At 37.1% G+C, this 21,753-nt stretch overlaps 2 protein-coding genes across 2 annotated transcripts; one reads left to right on the top strand and one right to left on the bottom strand.

Annotated features, from left to right (window-relative positions):
- The first annotated feature begins 347 nt into the window (after positions 1-347).
- On the top strand, positions 348-2,593 carry LOC121321281 (claudin-22-like). Its single transcript, XM_041260182.1, has one exon. It carries the CDS (start codon positions 1,020-1,022, stop codon positions 1,677-1,679), a length of 660 nt encoding a protein of 219 aa, XP_041116116.1. The 5' UTR covers positions 348-1,019; the 3' UTR covers positions 1,680-2,593.
- Positions 2,594-20,656: 18,063 nt separating this feature from the next.
- On the bottom strand, positions 20,657-21,753 carry LOC121321070 (claudin-34-like). Its single transcript, XM_041259980.1, has one exon. It carries the CDS (start codon positions 21,449-21,451, stop codon positions 20,657-20,659), a length of 795 nt encoding a protein of 264 aa, XP_041115914.1. The 5' UTR covers positions 21,452-21,753.

Here is a 21,753-nt window from a genome sequence, read left to right as displayed (position 1 = left end):
TTAAACACAGGTTTGGTTAAGTTCTCCTTATCATTAGATTTACATACTGTATAGCATTCATTTACTTAGCTGTATTTTGCGGTATTCGGTACTGGAAAATATACATTGAAAAACAGTAAATATTTAACATGTTATGTTTGAATTGAATGTTTTATTATGTTTGAATTGAACGTTTTATTGAATTATTTAAATAAATAATTTTATATATATATATATATATATATATATATATATATATATATATATATATATTGTTTTTTTAACAGTCGCTTGTAATAACAAACAGAAAAATGCTCAGTCGATGTTTTTCACAAGTTGATATATTTGTCCTCTAGGAAGCACTGCTTGGAACGCTCAAGATATGATGCACATTGCAAATCTGGCAATCCCAAATTGTAAGAAGCAGTTACCTGCATGACATCTGAAAAACTTAGGGTTGTTCTCAGCCAGCATATGTATATATATATATATTTATATAATGATAGGGAAAATGACCTTGAACAGGTTACTCTCCCATCCCTTCTAATTGTATTTACCATCCCCTCGACTGAGTAAGCTCTGTCTCATGGACAACCCGTCATTATGTGAAAGAAACCAAAAGGCTAGGGGGACGCTATGAATAAGACAGCCCTCTGCTCAGAAATTGCAAAAATCTGCTTTTTAATAACATCCTGCCTATGTTTTCATAATATCCCATGTGGCTTACTGTTTTGGCACTGGCATGAATCTCAATGACCTTTTTGTTAGCTGTCTCTGCAACTTGTTTTCTCCTGGTCAGAAGCAGCAGAAGAAGGGAGGGCAGGTGTCAAGGAGCTGAAGTCTCTTTCACTCTTAGTTTTTTTTTTTTTTTTTCTGAGAGGCAGGCGATTTTAAAGAAGTGCTCTCAACCAAGCAGAAGTTGTTAGTACTAATTGACCTGTATACTTTAGGATTTATACTGAAACAGAAGCTGCTCAGCTGCAGGGCACTGATACAGCATAATTAACAACCAGCCTCACAGAAGAAGTAACTCAAGCAAAATGGAGCCAGGGCTGAGTGTTGCAGAGCTTCTGGGACTGTTTCTCTGTGTGGGGGCTTGGGTTTGCACTCTGACCACCACTATTTTACCCCAGTGGTTGACACTCTCCACGGAGCTGCTGCAGACAGAAAGCTACCAGCTCGGTCTATGGGAGACCTGTGTCGTTCAAGATTTGGGAGGCATTGAATGCAGACCTTATGATAGCATGCTCGGCCTCCCTGGGGATATCAGGCTGGCTCGGATCCTCATGTGTGTGGCAGTGGCAACTGGGCTCCTGGGTCTACTGGTCCCCATACCTGGACTCACCTACGTGAACTGCTGCAATGGCCGGGGTGGTGAGCGGACAAAGAGGGTCCTGAGAGTGTTGGGAGGCGCATTCTCTTTTCTCGCTGGCGTCATTTGTCTGGTGCCAGTGTCCTACATGGCTCATTTGACGGTGCTCAAGTTCTGGGATGACACGGTTCCCGATATTGTTCCCAGGTGGGAGTTTGGGGAAGCCTTGTTCTGCGGGTGGACTGCTGGATTCCTCCACATTGTCGGAGGGATCGTCCTTGCTTCCTCTCACTTCTGCTATGAAGAGGAATCGGACAGTAAAGCTGCGACAAGTCTGGAAATGCAAGCCTTGGACAACACATCCCAGACCAGGGTCGAGTATGTGTAACAGGCAAAAACTGGTTTACTGCCAGGGTTCTTAAGAGAAGTTCAAGTATGCCTCAGTACAAAACACAGCTCTTTCTTCTAAGCGTTCACTTGCTTGTCTTAATAAAGCCCTGTAGTGTTATCACTATGACAACACTTGTATTATTATCAATACATACTTTTAGTTATATTTGATTAAGGGATATAAGTAGCTTTATTTGGATTTTAAAATTGGAATCTGCATGCAACGCTGCTATATTTTCTTCTTCTTTTTTTACCTTCGGAAAAATCAAGATTTTGTACATTCAGTCGTGATAATGTGTTTATTTATAATCACAACAGGATTCCTTATTTGTGTGCTGTTTTACAGGGAAAGTAAAAATGAAACAGGGAGCAATGCATTTCATGAATAGTCTAGCAAAGCTGAACTGTTTTAAGCAAATGCTTACTGGGATTGCAATTATAGCACTACTATCCTAGGGTTGACTTTAAAGTACTATCAAACAAAAGTGTGATAAAGATAATTACAATTACTGTGTGACAAATTGTCAAAAAGCATCAATAATCTTTACCAAAGTGTTTGGTTTTTCATCGGATATTACTTTAATGTCACTAAAAAGATAGCTGCCACATAATTAAAATTGAATTCCAACCTTAATTGTGAGCATTTAATGAACACTTTTAAAAATATTAAATTAATCTTGACAACTGTTTTTATCTGATAAAATTAGCCCTGTTTTGCACCACTCTTCCATTTATATTTGCTACTATTGATCAGTATTTAAGTCTATTTTGAGGTATAAGTAGGTTATGGTATGATAGTACATCACAGGAGCAGATTTCACCCACCAGCTTATTTTATGTTGTGTACTGGTATAGTTATATCAGTGTTATAAAATGATCCATGTGTTAATATTCTGGACATTTTCCAGCATATCAAGACATTAACTTTTTATGTAATTGAATTCAATGCTGGTTAATCCTTTTTTTGAATTGGTTAAAAAAAAAAAGTTATATATCAAGAATATATATATATATATATATATATATATATATATATATATATATATATATATATATATATATATATATATATATATATATATAAAAAAAGTCTTAAAAGATTTTTCTGAAAAAACGAGTCAGGCAAACAATGTGAAGGCATGATGTTAGTTCATTACACTGTCCGTACTACAATCAAGTAACCACAAACCACCAAAGTAAACCCAGTAGGTGCAAACAAGGGTATAATGTTTTTTCCAGTTACATTTTAAAATGTCTAAAAACCTTAACAACTCACCAATTCTGTTATATATATATATATATATATATATATATATATATATATATATATATATATATATATATATATATATTATACATTTCACAGACAGTGGCTTGCTTGGCAAAGTACTTTTTTTTAATTCAAGGTGATGCAGATCTAGTCTGTTGGAAAAAACCATGCTGACATTTTTGTTGGTTGCTGAGCTAAGCTGTGTTTAATGAATGCTTTAATGAATAACATGTCTTGAAAAGAATGTTCTGAAGTACGGGGTGCTGCTTGTGCTCTCTTATACTTACATAAGGATCAAGGAGTGAAACATATTTCAGCTGCTTCCAAAAAGGATCTGGTTGTTAAGGTCATGTTGATCTGAAGGCTCTGATCAACATTTTTCTTTTTCCTCAAATCTTTTAAAGACTGTGCTTTGAGCTTTGCCATAGTCTGTGCCCATGTCGTATTCTGAAAGATTCTTTTGTTGTCCCATACAATGACAGCATTATTTCATTATATGCTAATCTTTCAATCGTATTACCTACTGTAGGAGGTGGCCTCCCAGAGCTATTTGTGTATATGTCACTATATATTGAACTGAACAATCTATTATCTCACATTACAATATACAGTGTATGTGATGAAATATACAATATACGGTATATGTATTCAAAGGTCCAATTTGGACTATAAATACCAATGTAAATTGAGAAGATCGCATTAAAGTTAATACAACATACCACTTTTGTTCCCTGTTCGTCATATTTATATATCATATTCTCCAGTGTAACCATTTAAGTGATGTCTTCTTTGCATTCAATTTGAAAGCTGTTTTTTTTTTTTTAGCTGGTCTGTAATGATAACTTCTATATAACCCATGTTCTGTCTGTTTTTAACGAAAGTCGTCACTTTAAGTATTATATTTAGTTTCGACATACGCCTAGAGCCTGGTTTCAAAACATACTATGGGAGATTTCCAAAATATTTGACTTCATATTTGTCACCCTCTTCTTGCTCTGAAGCACATGACGCAACTTACAAAGCAAGTTGTTGTAGGCGGTATTTTTAGGCAATTCTCTATTAACAAAGGTAATGCCAGCTATCACAAATAATGAGTAAAATAAATTCAGTTAAAGCAGCATTCTCCCGGGATTTTAAACTTCGAAAATCAGACACCTAAAACATTACAAAATGGAGGCCTCAAGCTGATAGATACGAGTTCAGATCAGGTTATAAAGATGTGGTTGCTCTCTCCAGCAGTTAGAAGTGTCGAGTATAAGCATGTACACAATTCAGTTTCTTAAAATATCCGGGTATATGTATGTTATGACATACAGTACCTTCTTTGTAGCATAATTACTGTACCAAGACTTACATTTCATGCCACAGCTGCAGTGCGCTTTATGGCCACTAATGGTACTGGAAGAATCTTGTTTTAAATCCATTGTCCACCTCTTTTTGTCTTTGCTCAGCAGTAATTTTCCACAGTGTAGCTTATTTACTTGAGTTTACTACCACCCTTTATCTCATTTGAGATGAGCTGACAGTAAACCATATTTAGGTAAATCAGTCACTGATTAAAATAATTTTAAAAGGATCCATTTTAAGAGTTAGATTACCTCTCTGTAGCATTTTCTATTTGATGCAGTCATATTTTCCAACTCGTATGGACCATTCTACAGTCAGACAAGAAAACCTGCCCTGTACCTTATAATAAGCTCAAGTGGGTCCAAACTTTAAAAAAAAATGTAATTAAAAAAAAACTACCATTTTTGATTCTGAAAATATGAACAATTGGCTTAATATGATAAAATATTCTGTGACAGGATAGCCGATGTGGTGATGTCAGGCCAGAAGCAGGAACAAAATCAAACGCAGTACTTCAGGGCAAAAAACGCTGCGGCGCAGTTTATTTATTTAAAGAAAAAAAAAGGTTTTAACAGAACAATACTCACAGAGCAAAATAAGAGTTGAAACAAAATAATTAAGAACACTAAACACTAACAATAGGTCAGGCTGGGCAGTTGAAGTTGCTGTCGCTATTCCTATTTATATTTTAGTGTCGTTTTCTCTCTTGTCTCCTCCACTCTCATTCTCCACTTCCAGACACCCACCCCGAGTGTAGAGAGCTGTAGGCTCTTATGCAAGTGACCATCTCCTGATTAGCGAGAAATTAAATAATTAATTAATACGGAGATGGCCACCTTCTGAACAAGGTTTTTTAATTGTGGATGGGGCTTATCATCCACACTACCAGACAAAAGCTACAGCTTCTTGTCGTCATATTTAATAATACACAAATACAATAAATAAATCATAATGCAAAATAATAAACTGCACAGTGGCAGAGGGATTCCCCCATCCTAAAAATAAACAAATACATTTATTGTTAAATAACTAAACTAAACAAATACATTTATGGCAGGGCTTTGACATCCCCCCCCCCCCCCCCCAACACATTTTAATGTTTGATATTTCTATAGACTCTGTAATTGCTGGAAGGCCTGTGATTGCAAATAAAGCTCATGAGCTGAACTGTAAACAGGCCTTACCCTAAAGTTTCCTAGCAACCAAGTCATGAGGTAGAGAAGGAAGTTGCAGGTTGTGCTGAGTACAGCAAGGTTTAGCTTTTGAGTGAGGAACTTGGGCAAATATATGAAAAAATTATTATTATTATTATTATTATTATTATTATTATTATTATTATTATTATTATTTATTATTATTATTATTATTATTATTATTATTATTATTATTATTATTATTATTATTATTTATTAGCAGACACCCTTACCCAGAGAGACTTACAGTTGTATATAAAATAAAATCCATATCAAGAATTAGAGTACAATAAAACACAAAATACAAAATACAGTGACTTCAGTCCTAATAAGAGCAAATACAAAACACAATATGATTTGATATCGGAGCAGTTCAAGAGCAGATAACAGTGTTGATAGTTACATCAGGGTGAGATATGAGGGACTGGGCAGTCCTGACATCCATAGGAACACTGTTCCACCACTGCAGGGCGAGGGTGGAGAAGGAGCGGGCCCTGGAGGCAGTGGAGCATATAGACAGTTTTTTAATGCAGGTGGAGCAGAGAGGTCGGGTGGGTCTGTAGGGAGAGATGAGGATCTGGAGGTAGCTGGGTGCAGTCTGGTCAAGGCATCGGTAGGCGAGTATAAGAGTCTTGAACTGGATACGAGCGGTGATCGGGAGCCAGTGGAGTGAGTGATGCAGTGGAGTAGAGTGGGTGAAGTGAGGCAGAGAACACCAGGCAAGCAGCGGAGTTCTGGATGAGCTGGAGCGGACGGGTGGCAGACGCAGTGAGGCTAGCTAGGAGGGAGTTACAGTTGTCTAGGCAGGAGAGTACCAGGGCCTGGGCGAGGAGTTGCGTGGAGTAGTTGGTGAGGATGGGTCAGATTCTTCATATGTTGCTCAGGAAGAATCAGCAGGTGCGTGCTAGAGTGCAGATGTGCTGGGAGTAGGAGCGGCAGGGGTCCAGGAGGAGAAGAAAGAGACAAAATTGTCAGTGGAGATAGAGGAGGGAGGAGAAGGGGCGAGCGTTGAGGACATGGAAGAAGGTAGAGAATAGTTCCAAGGGGGTGTTATTGGAGGATTCGATAATAGATTGGAAATAGGAGCATTTAGCAGAGGAGAGAGTAGAAGAAAAGGAGGAGAGGAGGGAGCGGTAGAGGTCTAAGAGAGCAGGGAGTTTGGTTCTCTTCCATTTCTTTTCAGCAGAGCGCAATTTGGTTTTTGCAGAGCGGAGCACAGAGGAGAGCCAGGGTTGGGGAGGGGAGGGGTGGGGCAGGCAGGTCGGGAGGTTAGGGGACAGATGGAGTCGAGGGAGGAGGTGTGGAGGAGAAGAGGGTGGAGGTGAGAGAAAGCGGAGCAGGCAAGGAGAGGGAGGTTACGGAGAGCGGAGGTTACGGCGGGAGGTGGAGTAGGGAGAGAGGGGAGAGACAGAGAAAGAGATGAAATAGTGATCAGAGAAGTCAAGAGGGGTGACAGAGAGGGTGGAAGGGCAGCAGGCCCTGGAGAAGGTGAGGTCCAGTTGACGGCCAGCTTGGTGGGTAGGAGGGGATGGAGAGATAGAGAGAGAAGTTGAAAGAGTGAAGGAGAGGAAGGAATCCAGCACAATGGGTAAAAATACACATGTAAGCTTAACCAATCTGCATCTTTTAAGAAGATCTTGCTTGTTCAAAGTATACCATTTGAGTTTGATGTTTAATTACATGTCTCAAATCAATTTGCATGTTTAATTACATGTAAATTGATTTGAGAATCAAGCACAAAGTGCTTGATTCTCAAATCAATTTACTCCAAATGAAATAAAATCCAAGTGAGACTTTTTTCATGTAAAAAAAAAAAAAGTTGGTTTTCATCTTAGTAAAAACAAAAGTACATTTAAATGTACTTTTAATACTAAAATTTTGTAATACAGGAAATCATTTTGAATTAAAGTGCATTCCTGGAATATATTTCCCATGCCTAGGTGGAAATCGAAGCTGCTTATCAGCTTGTGGTATACAGTACTCCATATAAGAACTTATTGCAATGACATAGCATTAAACTGTGTTCGTTCAGTAAGCCTCCTTCATTCATTATGAGGTTTACCTTTGTTAAATAGTAACTCTAACATTTACAATCCAATTATAATAAAGAAGGTGGAACACTCTTAGAAACAAACACTAAATACTATGTGTTGATTGATAATGTAAGTCAATCCATAATGTAAGTTAAAAATAAGTTTAAAAAAATAATTAGTATACCTTCAACATAAAATGATGCTGATCCCATATACTGGAGTGTCCTGCTTGCAGCATAGAACGCATGTCTAAAGCATTGTTTCCACAGGCTTTCATCAGCATGCAATCCACCTATCACAGATCTGGACAGGCTCAGTTTAATGGAGGCTTCCATTCCAACATATCTGGCCAGTTGTAATGCAAAGTCATGGGTCTCAAACAAGACACAGGCTTTATATACATCAAAAAAAGTATTTATAGTCTAATTAATTACTATATTTATCAAACAAATAGTAGACAAACAAACATAATCTGTAATAATAATTTAAATAAATATCTAAATAGTGAATGAATGAATAAAATAATTTAAAAAATTTACATCAGTCATTATGTAACTGCAGCTGTAAATGAAAGTAATCTTTTTTCTGTTCCCTTTGAAACATTTTCTGTATAAAAAGTAAAATAAAACATTCAAAACGTCACAGCAAGATGCCACCAGGCTCCACTGAAGATAGCTCTTGGTTTTAAAACCAAGCCACTTGGCCCCACATCTAAGATGAGGGATAGTGGGATGAGGGATAGTGGGATGGGAAAAAAATACACTGGTGCAGACACAACTGGTGCCAGGGCCCTGTAAACAAGTATATACATAGGGCCTACACGGTTTAAGGCTCAGCTGGGTCCCTTTGCCTTTAACACAGGAAGTAAACGTTATACTGACATACATAAAGCCAGTGTCATGTTTGAGACCAATGTCTCAAACATTGTGATGGCAGCAAAAATGTACCTTGTCAAAAAGAAAGATCAACAACAAAATAAGAGGCTGTCGTGCTGCTGTCAGATGATTTTTTTTTTCTGCTACTTCTTTAAGGCCTGTAAAAACTCTACTATACTTGAAAGTACAGCAAAGTACATATTTTTGCATTTCTCCTGCTGTCCTGTGCCTCGACAATAACAGCTTTTCCCAAGTAGAAGTAATCAAAATGTTACATGACAGTAACTGCCCAAATGACTGTCTTTAATCAGGCCATGCTTCATAAGGGGTTTCTACGAAAATCTGAATCCCCCAGGAACTACAAAGTCAGCAATAAGGGCTTTGGATCACTGATCATCTGTCAGGGTTGCCTTTGATGGCATTAACCCATGGAAGACCACAAAAAAGTATACCATGATAAAAAATACTAAAGTGTAGTAAAGAAGTGTGATAGTGAAAACGTGGTAAAGAATAGTAAAATAATGGTTAACAATGATAAACCATTGTACTGTTTATTATCTACTTTGTAAAAACTTAACAAACTGTGAAATTACTAATTTATTGTGGTGATCATAAGGGGATAAATATAGATAATAAAATCAAAAGCACAAGGCAGAGAGAGACAAAATGGTACTGTATGATGCACAAGCTAACAACTACTGACGTGTGATTAGTTCAATGAATATTTTAAAGTCTTATGTCTTTTTTAAATCGGCTTACAGCAGCTTGCTTTTCTGAACGTTCTTCTGACAGTATTCCACCTCACAGTAAAGCTGACAGACAGAGCAGCAGCAACCACAAAAAAGCAGGCAATGCGGTGGACTCAAGACAGGGGGCCTCACCCAACCTCAAATGAGAGCTTAGCCGTTGTAGCTGTTATCAGATTGCTTGCTTACATTTCCAAATGTTATTTTAGGCATTGCTGCATACTTGTTAGGCTTAAGAAAAAATATTTCCCATCTTTCACAAGCTTTACTATTCCCTCACTCTTAACCATCTTTAGTAAGATTTCCATTACATGAGAGTAGATGTTGAACTTCATGCTGATTTGAACTCAGCTCTCACCAAGATAAGCACCAACTAAGACGTAGCTTTGCAGTAAACTAATGTGATCCATCTGCATCTCCATCCATTTGCGTTGTTTTCCATCTGATGATGTAGATATCCTTCTGTCTTGTGTTGATTGCTGAAGTGTAATGCTGGCTCCAGGGATCAGCTCATTTTGCCTACCCAGCACATCAGCACACACAACGGCTGCGATGCTGGCTCCGGGGATCAACCCAGTGTGGTCTCCCAGCGCATCAGCATGACAACCGTCTGGATTGAGCTAAGTAGGGTACATCTCTGGGGTCTTCAAGTGCACAAAGTTCTTAACAGTAACAAGGGACACAGAATGGTAATGTACTGTACTACAATCAATCTTTATTTTATATAGCGTCTTTCATAGTGGACCACCATCACAAAGTGCTTTACAAGATGCAGTAACAACATGAAAATCCGTAATACATGATATACAGTAAAAAAAAAAAAAAAAAAAATGCATAATACATTAAATACAGTGGAACGTGCACAATACATGATAGTAGCACAACACATGAAACAGTACATTAAATACAGTGGAAGTGCACAATACATGCATGAAATAATAGCAACACAGCAGCCAGTGGCAGACGTCAGGCTCAATGAGCATGGAAAGCAAGAGAGAACAGGTGGGTCTTGAGAAATAAGACCCACCTGATATAATCCTTGCTCAGTATGCTAATTTAAGAGGATTATTGTGTGTAATCTATGTATTACAGCAGTGCAATACTAACTGTTAATATACAAGGATTCTTTAGACAATATTCAGTCTCTGTTGTTGTTTCTGCTTTACAATGTCCTTTTTATGGGCAGATGATCCTGGATTTACAGAACCTGCAGATGACATTGATAAAGACCTGTAGTGTCATTGAATTTACAAAGTTTCTTTCAGTGTTTCTAAACCTGCAGCACGGCAGAGCTGCACAGCGCTATGTAACAAAGCCAGTTGTCTTTTTGGGTTTTTTTTTTGTACAGAAACTTAGCACTGTGCACACTTTGGACGGTTTGTCTGTGACTGCTGTGTAATTTAGAGATGTCATTTCGAATACAAGTACCTTGGCGAAAGCACCTTCCCTCATTATATTATTTCTGAAATTCCATTTATAATTAATATGTTGTTTTTATTCTTTCTTTGGAAGCCCAGTGGGCTAAAAAGTAATTAAGCACACACAAAAGGGAAGCAGAAAAAATAGAAGCTAATTGTTTTTCTAAATATGTGTATTGTATTATTAAATAGCATACATGCAATCTTACAATACAAACAGAAACATATTCTCAAATATATAACTCTAACGTTCACAACTAAGATAATTTTATAATGTTATAACTAATAGCATTAATATTACATAATAATTGAAATGTAATCTTCTGCAGACTTGTTATGGATCAATCAAAGCACAGAGTTATTTCATTAAAAAAAATGAAAAACTCTGTTGAGTGCACTAACAAGCTTTACAGACTAACTAGTTCTCTCTTGCTGCTTTAGCTCATTGGCAATGTTCCTTGTAGACTTTTGAACTGTTACGTTTACAGCTGGGTACTTTACTGATCCTATGCCTAATTGTCACTGACTAAATATTTCCATGAACTTTACCTGCTTTGCACTTACATTAACTACATCTTCATTTTCAAAATAGACATCTGGTACTACACTAAGTTTTTAGTTTGCTTGTCTTTACTTCCTTGGTCATTTCATCCTTACAGTGTCAAAGCATGCTACCAGCTGAAAGCATGTCAGTTAATAGGGGAAGCAGCTGACTGGTTATTGACAGGAAGGAAGCTAGTGAAGGGGTGGGGCCAATTTCACCTTCCAGATTAAATGACCCAGGAAGTGCTGGACAGTTTAAAAGCATGACTTGCAAACAGAGATTTATTTAACCTAGTGTAGTACCAGATACCATGTTTTTTAAATGGAAATAGATGTTTGTTAAAAACACGTGTTTCTTTAGAAAAAGAAAAATAATTCACTGTGGCTTATTTTCTTACCGATTCAACACTTTGATTTGTTTCTGCCACTTAAAACATTTCTTTCTAATTATTTTTGATAATAAGATTTAAATGATTGTTAATTTGGTAATTGGATTTGGTTTTTGCTATTTTATTACACTTAGTTCTCTCATATTGTGAGAATGTGTTTGAGTTTGAAATCCCACTTATACAGACAAAAGTCTATTGTAAGTGAAGATAGTAGAGAGGACTATGTTTTAGATGTAGAACATGAATGTGGCATTAGAAAAACAAAGTGAACCAGGAACAGAGTAAAGTTATTGATGTTTTTGCCGAACCTAAAACAGATGAAGACCTAAATATCATTGCCAACGATCGGTTTTCGGTAAAATAAAAAAATGCAAAAGCTATATGAAATCACAAGCCCTTTTCTAAGTGTTACATTTGAAAGGTACTACAATGAACTAATTGTTGAAATGGTTGTTGTGTAACAACATGTTTCTGTGGATTCAGAGCTCAAACTGTGAATTTGTTAATCAACAATATACCTGCCCTGCACTCCCCTTCTCTTCAAAGCCGTGCAAACACTTATAGTTAAAAGGTTCATAGAATGAACCAATCAAAGCTACTTACACATTAAAACAATAATGCCTGCTAAATCCAAAGTCCAAATGAATGAATAGCTACTATCTCTATTAAATGTATTTAGAAGTTACATATAGAAAATCCCTAGAAAATATTAGATATTCAGATATCATTCCTTTGAAATGTGTGTGTATATATATATATATATAATTATATATATATATATATATATATATATGAGGATTGTGTAATGTGCATTCACATTACAGCATTCACATATTCCTCAGTGGTTTTAGTTTGCTTAGTCATTCTGAATTATTTACTTAGTAGGTGTATCAATCACGTTAACATACTGTAGGTCTCTTGAAAGAAATGACTGCAATTCATGCAAGTGCTATTTACCTTTATACAGGGTGTGTGTGTGTGTGTGTATCTATATATATATAGTGGATATAGTTTGTTTGTGTTTGTTTGCCCAAATAAGGCAAACAACTGCTCACAGTACAGTAAACTGAAGGGGAGTTCATACTGTACACACTCTGAAAATACTTGCTTTACCTGGATATGCTGAGCTCCTGTGAACAACAACATTTGAAGAAGCAGGGGTTGGAATTCTGGTCTTGAAGACAATTTAACGAAGAACTATAAATGTAGTAATAGAAGTATAAATGTAGTAATAGAGCTATATACACCTATACACACACACACACATATATATATATATATATATATATATATATATATATATATATAAGCTACATCTTGCATGTGCACTAATCTTTGGCTCATATTATTATTATTATTATTTATTATTATTATTATTATTAAAAGCAGAGGGATAGCATGAGAGTAGCAAGGTTGGGAGAATACAAGACCGCAGAATATCTCTGTGTCAGCATGATGTGCTTCTACTCATCAGGGGTGATTACACAGTAAAGTAATTGTTCTAAACATGAACATGCAAGTCAACTTTTAAATAGGAGAAACCGTGTTGTAATAATAAATCTGCAACCAATTTTCTGCCTACATAAACAATGCTTGGATGGATTAGTTTTCAGACCTAAAGCATGTTATCAGGACCTGCTTATACTGCTGGAACTCAGACCCCAAGTGTGAAGGTTGCCACAGCAGAGACCTAAAACGTATTTTGGAATTGCAACCCATGAGAATCTCAGATGCTCAAGACAGGGGTTCTTTTCAATAGTTCATTTGAACTCGAAATATTATCTCTGCAACAGGTAATCTATCCAATACAGTACAGAGTGACAGGGACAGAGGAGCCTACAATTATTTCATCAATGCCTCTCCTCGCATTAACTGTGCTTCATGGGAACAACACTTTCATCTCCTTCAGAATGAACTCTGGTTTCAGTGGTTGCCATAGCTACTTCTCATTAGACTTCTCAGGAGAGTGAAATTACTGGAAATTTCCTTATGAGCAGCCAATTCCTTGACCTGCTTATCTTATTTTTTTTTATGATACCCATAAGTATGTGTCACGGGTGGCTGGTGGGTGACGTCAGATCAAGACGACACAGGCACAAGTAATGCAGGTTGAGTCGCCAATGTGCTCTTTCAATTATAAAAAATAAACAAAACAAACAAAACAGAATATATAGTTTAAAATATAGTGTTTTTAGACACACACACAATATACAGCTTCATAAAACTCTCCTAAACTCTAGCACCCCTGTGCCTGGAGTCTTAATTAATCATTTAAACAAGTATTCAATTTTATCTCCCTCTCTGCCACCCAATGATCGCCACACAACACACGCTAATAATACAAAATACATTTAAACAAAAACAATAATACTAATAGTAATAATACACAAATAACAGAGATAAACACAGGGGCGGGGTGTACCCTGTCACACTGACAGCAGTACAAAAAAATAATAATAATAAATAAGCTAAATAAATATACTGCATGACTCACATAATGGTATGATATTGCTCATTACTTATTGGATCTTAACAGAAGTGTCTTTAACCAAAAAAGTTATATACAGTATTACATTTTTGTGCTATAGCCACTCAGAAGTTCAAAAGTACTGTAGTAAAGCAGTGTACAATACTAGGACAGTACTCATACCCAGTAGTATTAGTGAACCCAGCACCACTTAAACCAGTGGTTTTCTACCATTTCCAGGGATCATCCAGTGTATCAGTAACTATGAACAATCTTAAAATGGCTATTGTCAACAGAGATCTGCCCTATCACAATCTATTTTCTTTAGTGTGTGTGTGTGTGTGTGTACGTATCTATATACTGTGACGGTTCATGTAACTATTTGACAAGATTTCACCACAAATAGCACAGAGTGCTACCATCAGTAACTGTGAAACTGTGGAACAAATACTTCTGAGAATTTTAACCCCACTTCTCAGATAGAGTCATTTTCTTTGTTGATGGTTCACTGGTACAAACAGATTGATAAATTACAATAGTGTAATTACTGGAGTATTGTGGTTTGAGAATCATAATGACTTAAAAGACACTGCGTACAACTTGCAAGTCTGTCATGTACCAGTACAAGTACATGTACCAGAAGTTGAAAAACACTGACTAATGTCCACTGCTGTACTATTTAATCAACAGAACCCGAAGATGAGGGCTTTACCGTCAGGTAAGGCCTGTCTCATGCCGTTAAATGTCCTGAACAGAAGATGATGACATTTTACATAACGAGAAGGGTCATAACAGGCAGTAAAGTCCTCTTATGGGGGTTCTGTTGCTATTAGAAAATGGATACATTTAAAAAATGCATTTAAAGTTGTTCTGCTTGTTTTCTTTTGTGGTTTTATGCAGCACTAGTTTTGCTGCGAATGAAACAAACATTTTCCTCAGTATTCCATGAATAATGCATTGTTCAGAATTCCAACTGTCATTTGGTAGCCTCCAGACTTCATAAACCCAGTGGTCGACTGTTTCGAATAGCCTAAATATCTTCTACTTACGTGGAAGTCCTCTTCAGTTCAGGTACTTTTTACACAAAAATGAACATGGTTTGTGAACTGTTTGTAAAACATGTAAAATAACAAAAATATCAGTAACTTTGAGTGCAGTTCAGTAAAGTTGCCGTTAGGTTCTAAAATGTATTAGCAAAATAAATAAAACAGTTTTAGTTGCAAAACATATCTAGTAGTCTATGTGTTAATGCTAATCCTGCTTTTGCACAGTGTGAAGAGAACACCGTCCTGTGTTGTTGTTGTGATATGCTGAAATATCGTTCCTGACAGCAATCAAACTGCATCCAGTTGTTTGATTTCTTCAACTGGTTATGATGGTCAATGTACTGCCACTGACAGCAAACACTATTCTCAAGTTTTAATCTTCATCTTAATCTACATTGACAGCGAGTACTAGAAAAGAGATTTCATGTCATCAAGAAGAGAAAAGGCAAAATACATCAATACTGTATTCACCTGTTTTCCAATTTGGAACAGTGAGTAAACATGGTTTGAAAGATTCAGGTCCTTAACGAGGGATTAAGGACGTTGTATTGACCAACCAGGTTAAAGGAAATCTCTGATCCATTTACTAATTAAGCAATATAACTCTAATTAGAGAGCATTATGGTAGTTGACCACTGAAGTAACTTAAACAAAATGATGGTAATTAAGTAGATTCAAGAAAATGCACAGAGTCCTTTTCTTCAATCAGTTGCCAGGTTTATTGAAATATGCAGGGAATCTGGTCCCAGGTACAGGACAAACAGAATACTCATCATTACAATGTTTGCATGACATTAAATACCCTTCTGTACAGATGGTCCACCTTCCCTTTCTCTGACACTTAACCAATTGCATAGGTAATTTAATTTATTGTGTGAGTGTGTGTGTCTGTGTGTGTAGGCTAGTGTGACAACCTTTGAACTCAGTGCATTCTTCACACTCCTGGAGACAAAAGGTCCATACATCTGCCTTTTGTTATCTTCTTGGGACCCCCTTTGATCCTAGTGGCATTATCTCTTTCGATCTCTCTGAAGTCTTTAGAGCCTGTTCCCTTCTAGTCCACAGCATTTTTATCTCGTTAGCTTGCAGTCAATGTTGGGCAAGAGCTTGTAGACGCAATGTCTCTATCAATGGTTAGCAGTACATGCAATTTGAACCAAACAGTCTGCTATCTGCAATATCAGTCTCTTTTCAGAAAAGAACATAAGAACATAAGAAAGTTTACAAATGAGAGGAGGCCATTCGGCCCATCTTGCTCGTTTGGGTGTTAGTAGCTTATTGATCCCAGAATCTCATCAAGCAGCTTCTTGAAGGATCCCAGGGTGTCAGCTTCAACAACATTACTGGGGAGTTGATTCCAGACCCTCACAATTCTCTGTGTAAAAAAGTGCCTCCTATTTTCTGTTCTGAATGCCCCTTTGTCTAATCTCCATTTGTGACCCCGTATAGCTCTGCCAGTCCACATGCGTAGCAAACTGCTAATCAATTCTCGATCCATGTTTTCCAACAACCACATTAGGAAGGTACAAGTCAGAGGGAACTTATCATACAGACTACCTGGTAAAGCCCATCTTTTAGTATGTTAACCAGTAAACAATGCCTTTAATGTTCTTTGTTTTACCTTTTTAATATTGTTTCCTTCTATTTCACTTTTTTAAGGTAGGCATTTTTTCTCAATTTTAAGCAGTCACATAGTGCCCTCTATGGAGCTCCATTTGGCCTTGAGAATTTCTGACCTCAACTTCAGCCTTGTAGTTTAGGGCACACCAAAAGATGAAACAAAGCCAGAAGAATAACAAAGTAAGCTCTGTTGTGTGAGTAAAAACTAAGTAAACTTTAGTTGCAGATTACAGATTTCTGTTCCTGAGACACTGTTCTTTTGAGTTTGAAAAGAAATGTGTTGAGTGGAAACCCTCATAATAGAGGATACAAAAAAGCAAACATAAATAATAAATACCAGTGTAAATAACCTCTAGACCATCTATTCTACTGGGTATGCTTCAATTAAAGTGGCCTAAACCTAAGCTGTGCCCCCAGCTGATTTCACTGGCTCATTTCCTGTCTGGAAGACGCCTAGACTGATTGTATCAGTCTAAAGTTGTTTTTCATTAGGTTTGTTTTGTGGTGAATTTTTGTGGATTTTAAAAAGGCTGTCAGCGACAGACACTGATGTTTTCTCTATCCACAGAGGAGGCAAAGTGGAAGTAGTGGCAATGCTACTTTGTTACTCATCAGTGTGACAGAGCCAGTTTTTTTTTTTTCCAGTTTTGGTATAAATTTGTATTATGTAAACAAAAAAAAACAAAAAAAAAAACAATTCAACCACTTTCATCTGGGCGCAAGTGGCAGATGTAAATGTGGCATTTAAGTAGACAAAATTTGACATTCTAAATTGGGGAATATTTGGGTACTTAATTTTCTACTTGAAGCTTTACCTTAATGATGAATTGTAAAATGTCTTTGACAATGAAGCACTGTGATTGGTTCTTAGCAATCATATGACAGTGCAGGAACGTTTGCACTACTGCACTTGGCTTCACCTCCCACACCCAGGGTGTGCAGTAATTACTACTGCACACCCTGTTGTGTTTTATTGCTTACATATACCACGTAGACCTGACCCCTGTTGTCGTGCTGTCATAGTCAAATATTCTGTCATCACACTGGGAGACCTCACAAGCCTTTTCCTCCATGAATAAGGGATTGAGTCAGATCTGATATTCTGAATGAATTCTCAATAGACAAAAGAGTTTACCCTTGTGAACAAGGACCTTTGTTGCACCCACAAGCATAATGCTGATCTAAGTGAAAGTAAAGCGCTGTTTCATTTGCGCTACTGTACTGCATTTGGCAACAATTAACCCTTTGACTCTGTAACAACGCTAAGTACTCAACAAAGGAACACTCCCCACCACGTGCCTGCCGCTGCCAGTCTGCGGACATCATCAGCTCCCTTCTCCTGCCAAACACAACTGCGAGCAGGCATGTGATGGAAGGAAGGGCAGGGGGCAATAATATAAGGTGACCAGACGTCCTGTTTTGGGTGGGACAGTCCCACTTTTGGAACACTCTTCCTAGTGTCCTCAGAACCTTTCTTGGGATTCTCATTTTGTCCAGTTTTTGAATATTGTATTTTCATTCAGGCTGCTGTGTTACTACCATATCTAACTTATTACAGTACAATGACACTATATGTGACAAAAGGGAAGGTTGAAAGACCAGTAGCGTTAAAAGCGACTGTACAGTGTCCTGCAGATCTGGAGAATTTCTGAACAGTCAAGTTCATATTTGCAACCAATCACAGAAATTGCGAGTGGGTTTATCCATGTTCCTAAAATGAACTGGCGGCTATCCTCGTCTGAATCATCACTTTCGCTGCCGAAGAGGTCAGACTACTGTAGTCTAACAATAAGGGTTCATGCAGGTACCATTGTATTGTGTTGGAATTATTCTCTTCATCCATGATATTTGTATATCTGCGTGCAAACGACTTTGCTTCATGAAATCAACTCTGTCATGTCACATCACCGTGCCATATTTACAAAGCAATGCACTGAAGCTTGTCGTGCTTTGAACACTTTGTGCATCAAAATAGACTCACAACAATAGGTGGGGCTGTAAAATATGACAAATGTATTTCTATTGAAATTAATCTATATTCACTTTCAGGTCACCACAGGTAACTGTCTAAGAAACACATACAAATAATTTATGAACTAGTTATTTTCACATTGGTGAAATTCATGTTGTAAAAATATTTTACAAGTTTCAGAATTTGTTTTATTTCTTTAAGTATGCATTTTATGTTGTTTTTAGCAATAATGAAATACAATAGTGTCAGGTCCCAATCAGGTGCCAATTTCATTTATTTACTTTTTACTTTAATTTTACTTTTCTTCTTTAAAAATTATCTAAGCTATTAATTTCCTTTTTAACATGTTTTAAGCCAAAAGGTATCACTTAAATCAGAAAGGAACCTGTTAACATGTTTTAAGCCGAAACTTGTTCAGAAAGGAATTGTATGATATTTCCTGCCTTGTCTATGCAGTTTTTCAGTACCAATCAATGACACTTTTTTCAGTATCAATCAATGATAATGAGAAAGCGTTTCCTGACAATCTGAAAGTTTCTCTGCATATTTTGCATAGGCTAATGCTTGTGCTTATGTTAAGAAAGATTAAAAAGTATTCCTTTCGGAATTCCTATATTTTTTTCAGTTTTGGCGATTCATTTCTATGCAGTTTTACGCCGTTAAAAAAATTGTATAAAATACTGGTAATCATACATTTCACTAATACCTTTATTGCAAAAATGTGACATACTACACCAACGATGGAGTGTTCAAAATCAACTGGTGGAAAGAACATTTGTGAACCAGGTCTTCATTAATTGTATTTTGTGAATCGAGTTGCCTAATTTCAGAGCAAAGTACAGTGGCCAAAGACCCAAAATGTATTGACTTATAGCCAGTGCTGTCCACAGAAATGTTTCAAGCCAGGGACAAGTTTTGAAATCCGACTCCCAGGGCATTCATTTTTTCTCTCAGCTGTAAAAAATAAATCGCCCAGTCCGGGCCTGGGACAAATTTCCTGGTTGCCAGCCCCACTGTGGGTGGCACTGCTTATAGCACACAGACTAGCAGAAAAAAAAAATGTGATCAAATCAAATAAGCCAATTAGTGTATAACACTAAAGGCATCTGTCTAAAAAAAAAAAAAAAAAAAAAAAAAAACAGCAATGAATAATAGTGTGCATCCTATAAGAGTCATTTAATCCTTTGCATTGGTGGGATGTATTTCATAATACAGAAATGCAGCACCTGCCTTTCAGAAGTTAGTTTCAATCAAGATTTGCAATATAGTCATTCTGATAGAGGGCGATTCCAAATCCAAAACAGCATAGATTACTGATCTTTCACAAAAATACATATTACTTTGATATATTTCTCTGCAATCATTTTTTTAAAGTTGATTTTAATGTCAAAGCTATACCATACAGAGCTTTCAAAGCCCACATGTTCTGCTCTCCTGAACTCCTTCAATTACATGAATAGAAATAGAAATACACATCTACAAATGTGCATCAAAATTAACAAATAAAGTAAGACATTAATGTTCTTGAAAATTGTAAACATATATTGACACATATAACTACATATGTAACAAGGATGCATCAAAGCTAGAATACATTCTTGACAAATAGAAAGAACACACATTTGGAAGCAAGTTGAACTTGAAACATCTCCTTAATTTTACAATAAGCTGCTTTGATTTGCTCAGGGTGGTGTCTGAATTTTTGTAGTGTCTCAGTGTCTCTATGTGTCTTGTCTTAGTTTTCAAGAAAGCCCCGAAACTGGAAGCAGTTTTCCTGACTGCCTTGGAACGACAGAAATTCATACACCATGTTTTATTGTCAAAACTAATGAGAAGGGACAGATGGCAACTGAAAAACACAGATTAGGAAAAAATGTATGCTGACAAGTTTTTTTAAATATTAAACAGCACCATTTATATCATTAACTCAAGGGCCCAACTATATCAACACCAGAATTTTTTTTTGTCTGTTTAGAATTTATTATTGATGTATATTTTAAAAGTATGTTATAGTTTGCATGACTATTGAAATGCAGTGCATAGACCTCATTCTGCCCTAAAAAATGGTTATATTCTCATGGGACTGAAAAGCTGGATTGTCCATGGCAAGTTCATGAGAGCTTTGATTATCACGACTAACTGCAGATGGAGTACATCTGGAGTTGGAAGGGTTCAATGAACTCACATTGATGGACTCTAAGCTATCCTCTAGATAGATTCTGGGACCATGTCTTTCTGGAAACATGTAGCAGACAAACACAATCCCACTGAACAGCAGCAGAATAGCAGCTGAGATTCCAACATAAATAGCAGAGCCAACTTCTTGGGTCGAGGGAGACGAGGGCATGTAAAAGTTGGCTGGGAAGTCTATTGTGTGGTTTCTCAGCACAGAGTTTATATTCCAGCCAACAGAAATTACAACACACACACTAGAGAGAATATACAGAGCCCCACCCAAAGAAAAAGTAATCCTTAGAGATCTAGCCTCATTCATTCTGAAGAAGATGTTTCTAAAAGTGTAAACAGAAACAGCATTTCCGACAGCTCCTGCGAATATGCCCAGAACCATGAGAACTTGAGAGACACATATCTCCACTGGGGTGAAGGTGTCCAACATGCTGATGTACTGACAGTACATCACTCGCAACTCAGGAGACACCAGCCGGTCACTGAAGAAACAAGTCCGCCAAATACCAACCCAGGCCACCCCAGAGGTTATGATGGTTTGGTCTGCCACGTACCATACTCTCCACTGTATGAGTCCAACTGCTACTGTTACCAAGATCCATCCCACTGTACCTAACCAAAAACTGATGAATTGTAGATTAGTAGTGTCTGCAAGGTAAGGCATGACATAAAAGTGTTGTACAATTAGCTGTAAGAGTTCATGCTGTGTGTGTTCCCAGCACAAAAACCAGAGGAGAAAGGCATGTGCTTCAGGCTGTTGTTGAAAGTCTTCACCAAACACATAATATTGAAGAATGTTTGTAGTTGCAAAAACCAGTTGTAAAGTCCCATTAGCTCCACCATAAACTGCCTGCTATTTCTTGCTATTCTTGCACAATCTGTTGTTACCTGGAGACACTGCAAAAAAGCCCCCTTTTAGATCAACACAAGTTTGAAGCACGTGGGTCTGGGCTTGGAATCAGGACC

The sequence above is a fragment of the Polyodon spathula genome, chromosome 9, assembly GCF_017654505.1.
Source record: "Polyodon spathula isolate WHYD16114869_AA chromosome 9, ASM1765450v1, whole genome shotgun sequence".
Lineage (NCBI taxonomy): Eukaryota > Metazoa > Chordata > Actinopteri > Acipenseriformes > Polyodontidae > Polyodon > Polyodon spathula.
Note: the sequence above shows the minus strand (reverse complement) of the source record. Positions and strands in the feature narration are given on the sequence as shown.

Coding starts and splice junctions, on each gene's coding strand:
- LOC121321070 (XM_041259980.1), bottom strand. CDS start 21,451: ATGCCTTACCTTGCAGACACTACTAATCTACAATTCATCAGTTTTTGG.
- LOC121321281 (XM_041260182.1), top strand. CDS start 1,020: ATGGAGCCAGGGCTGAGTGTTGCAGAGCTTCTGGGACTGTTTCTCTGT.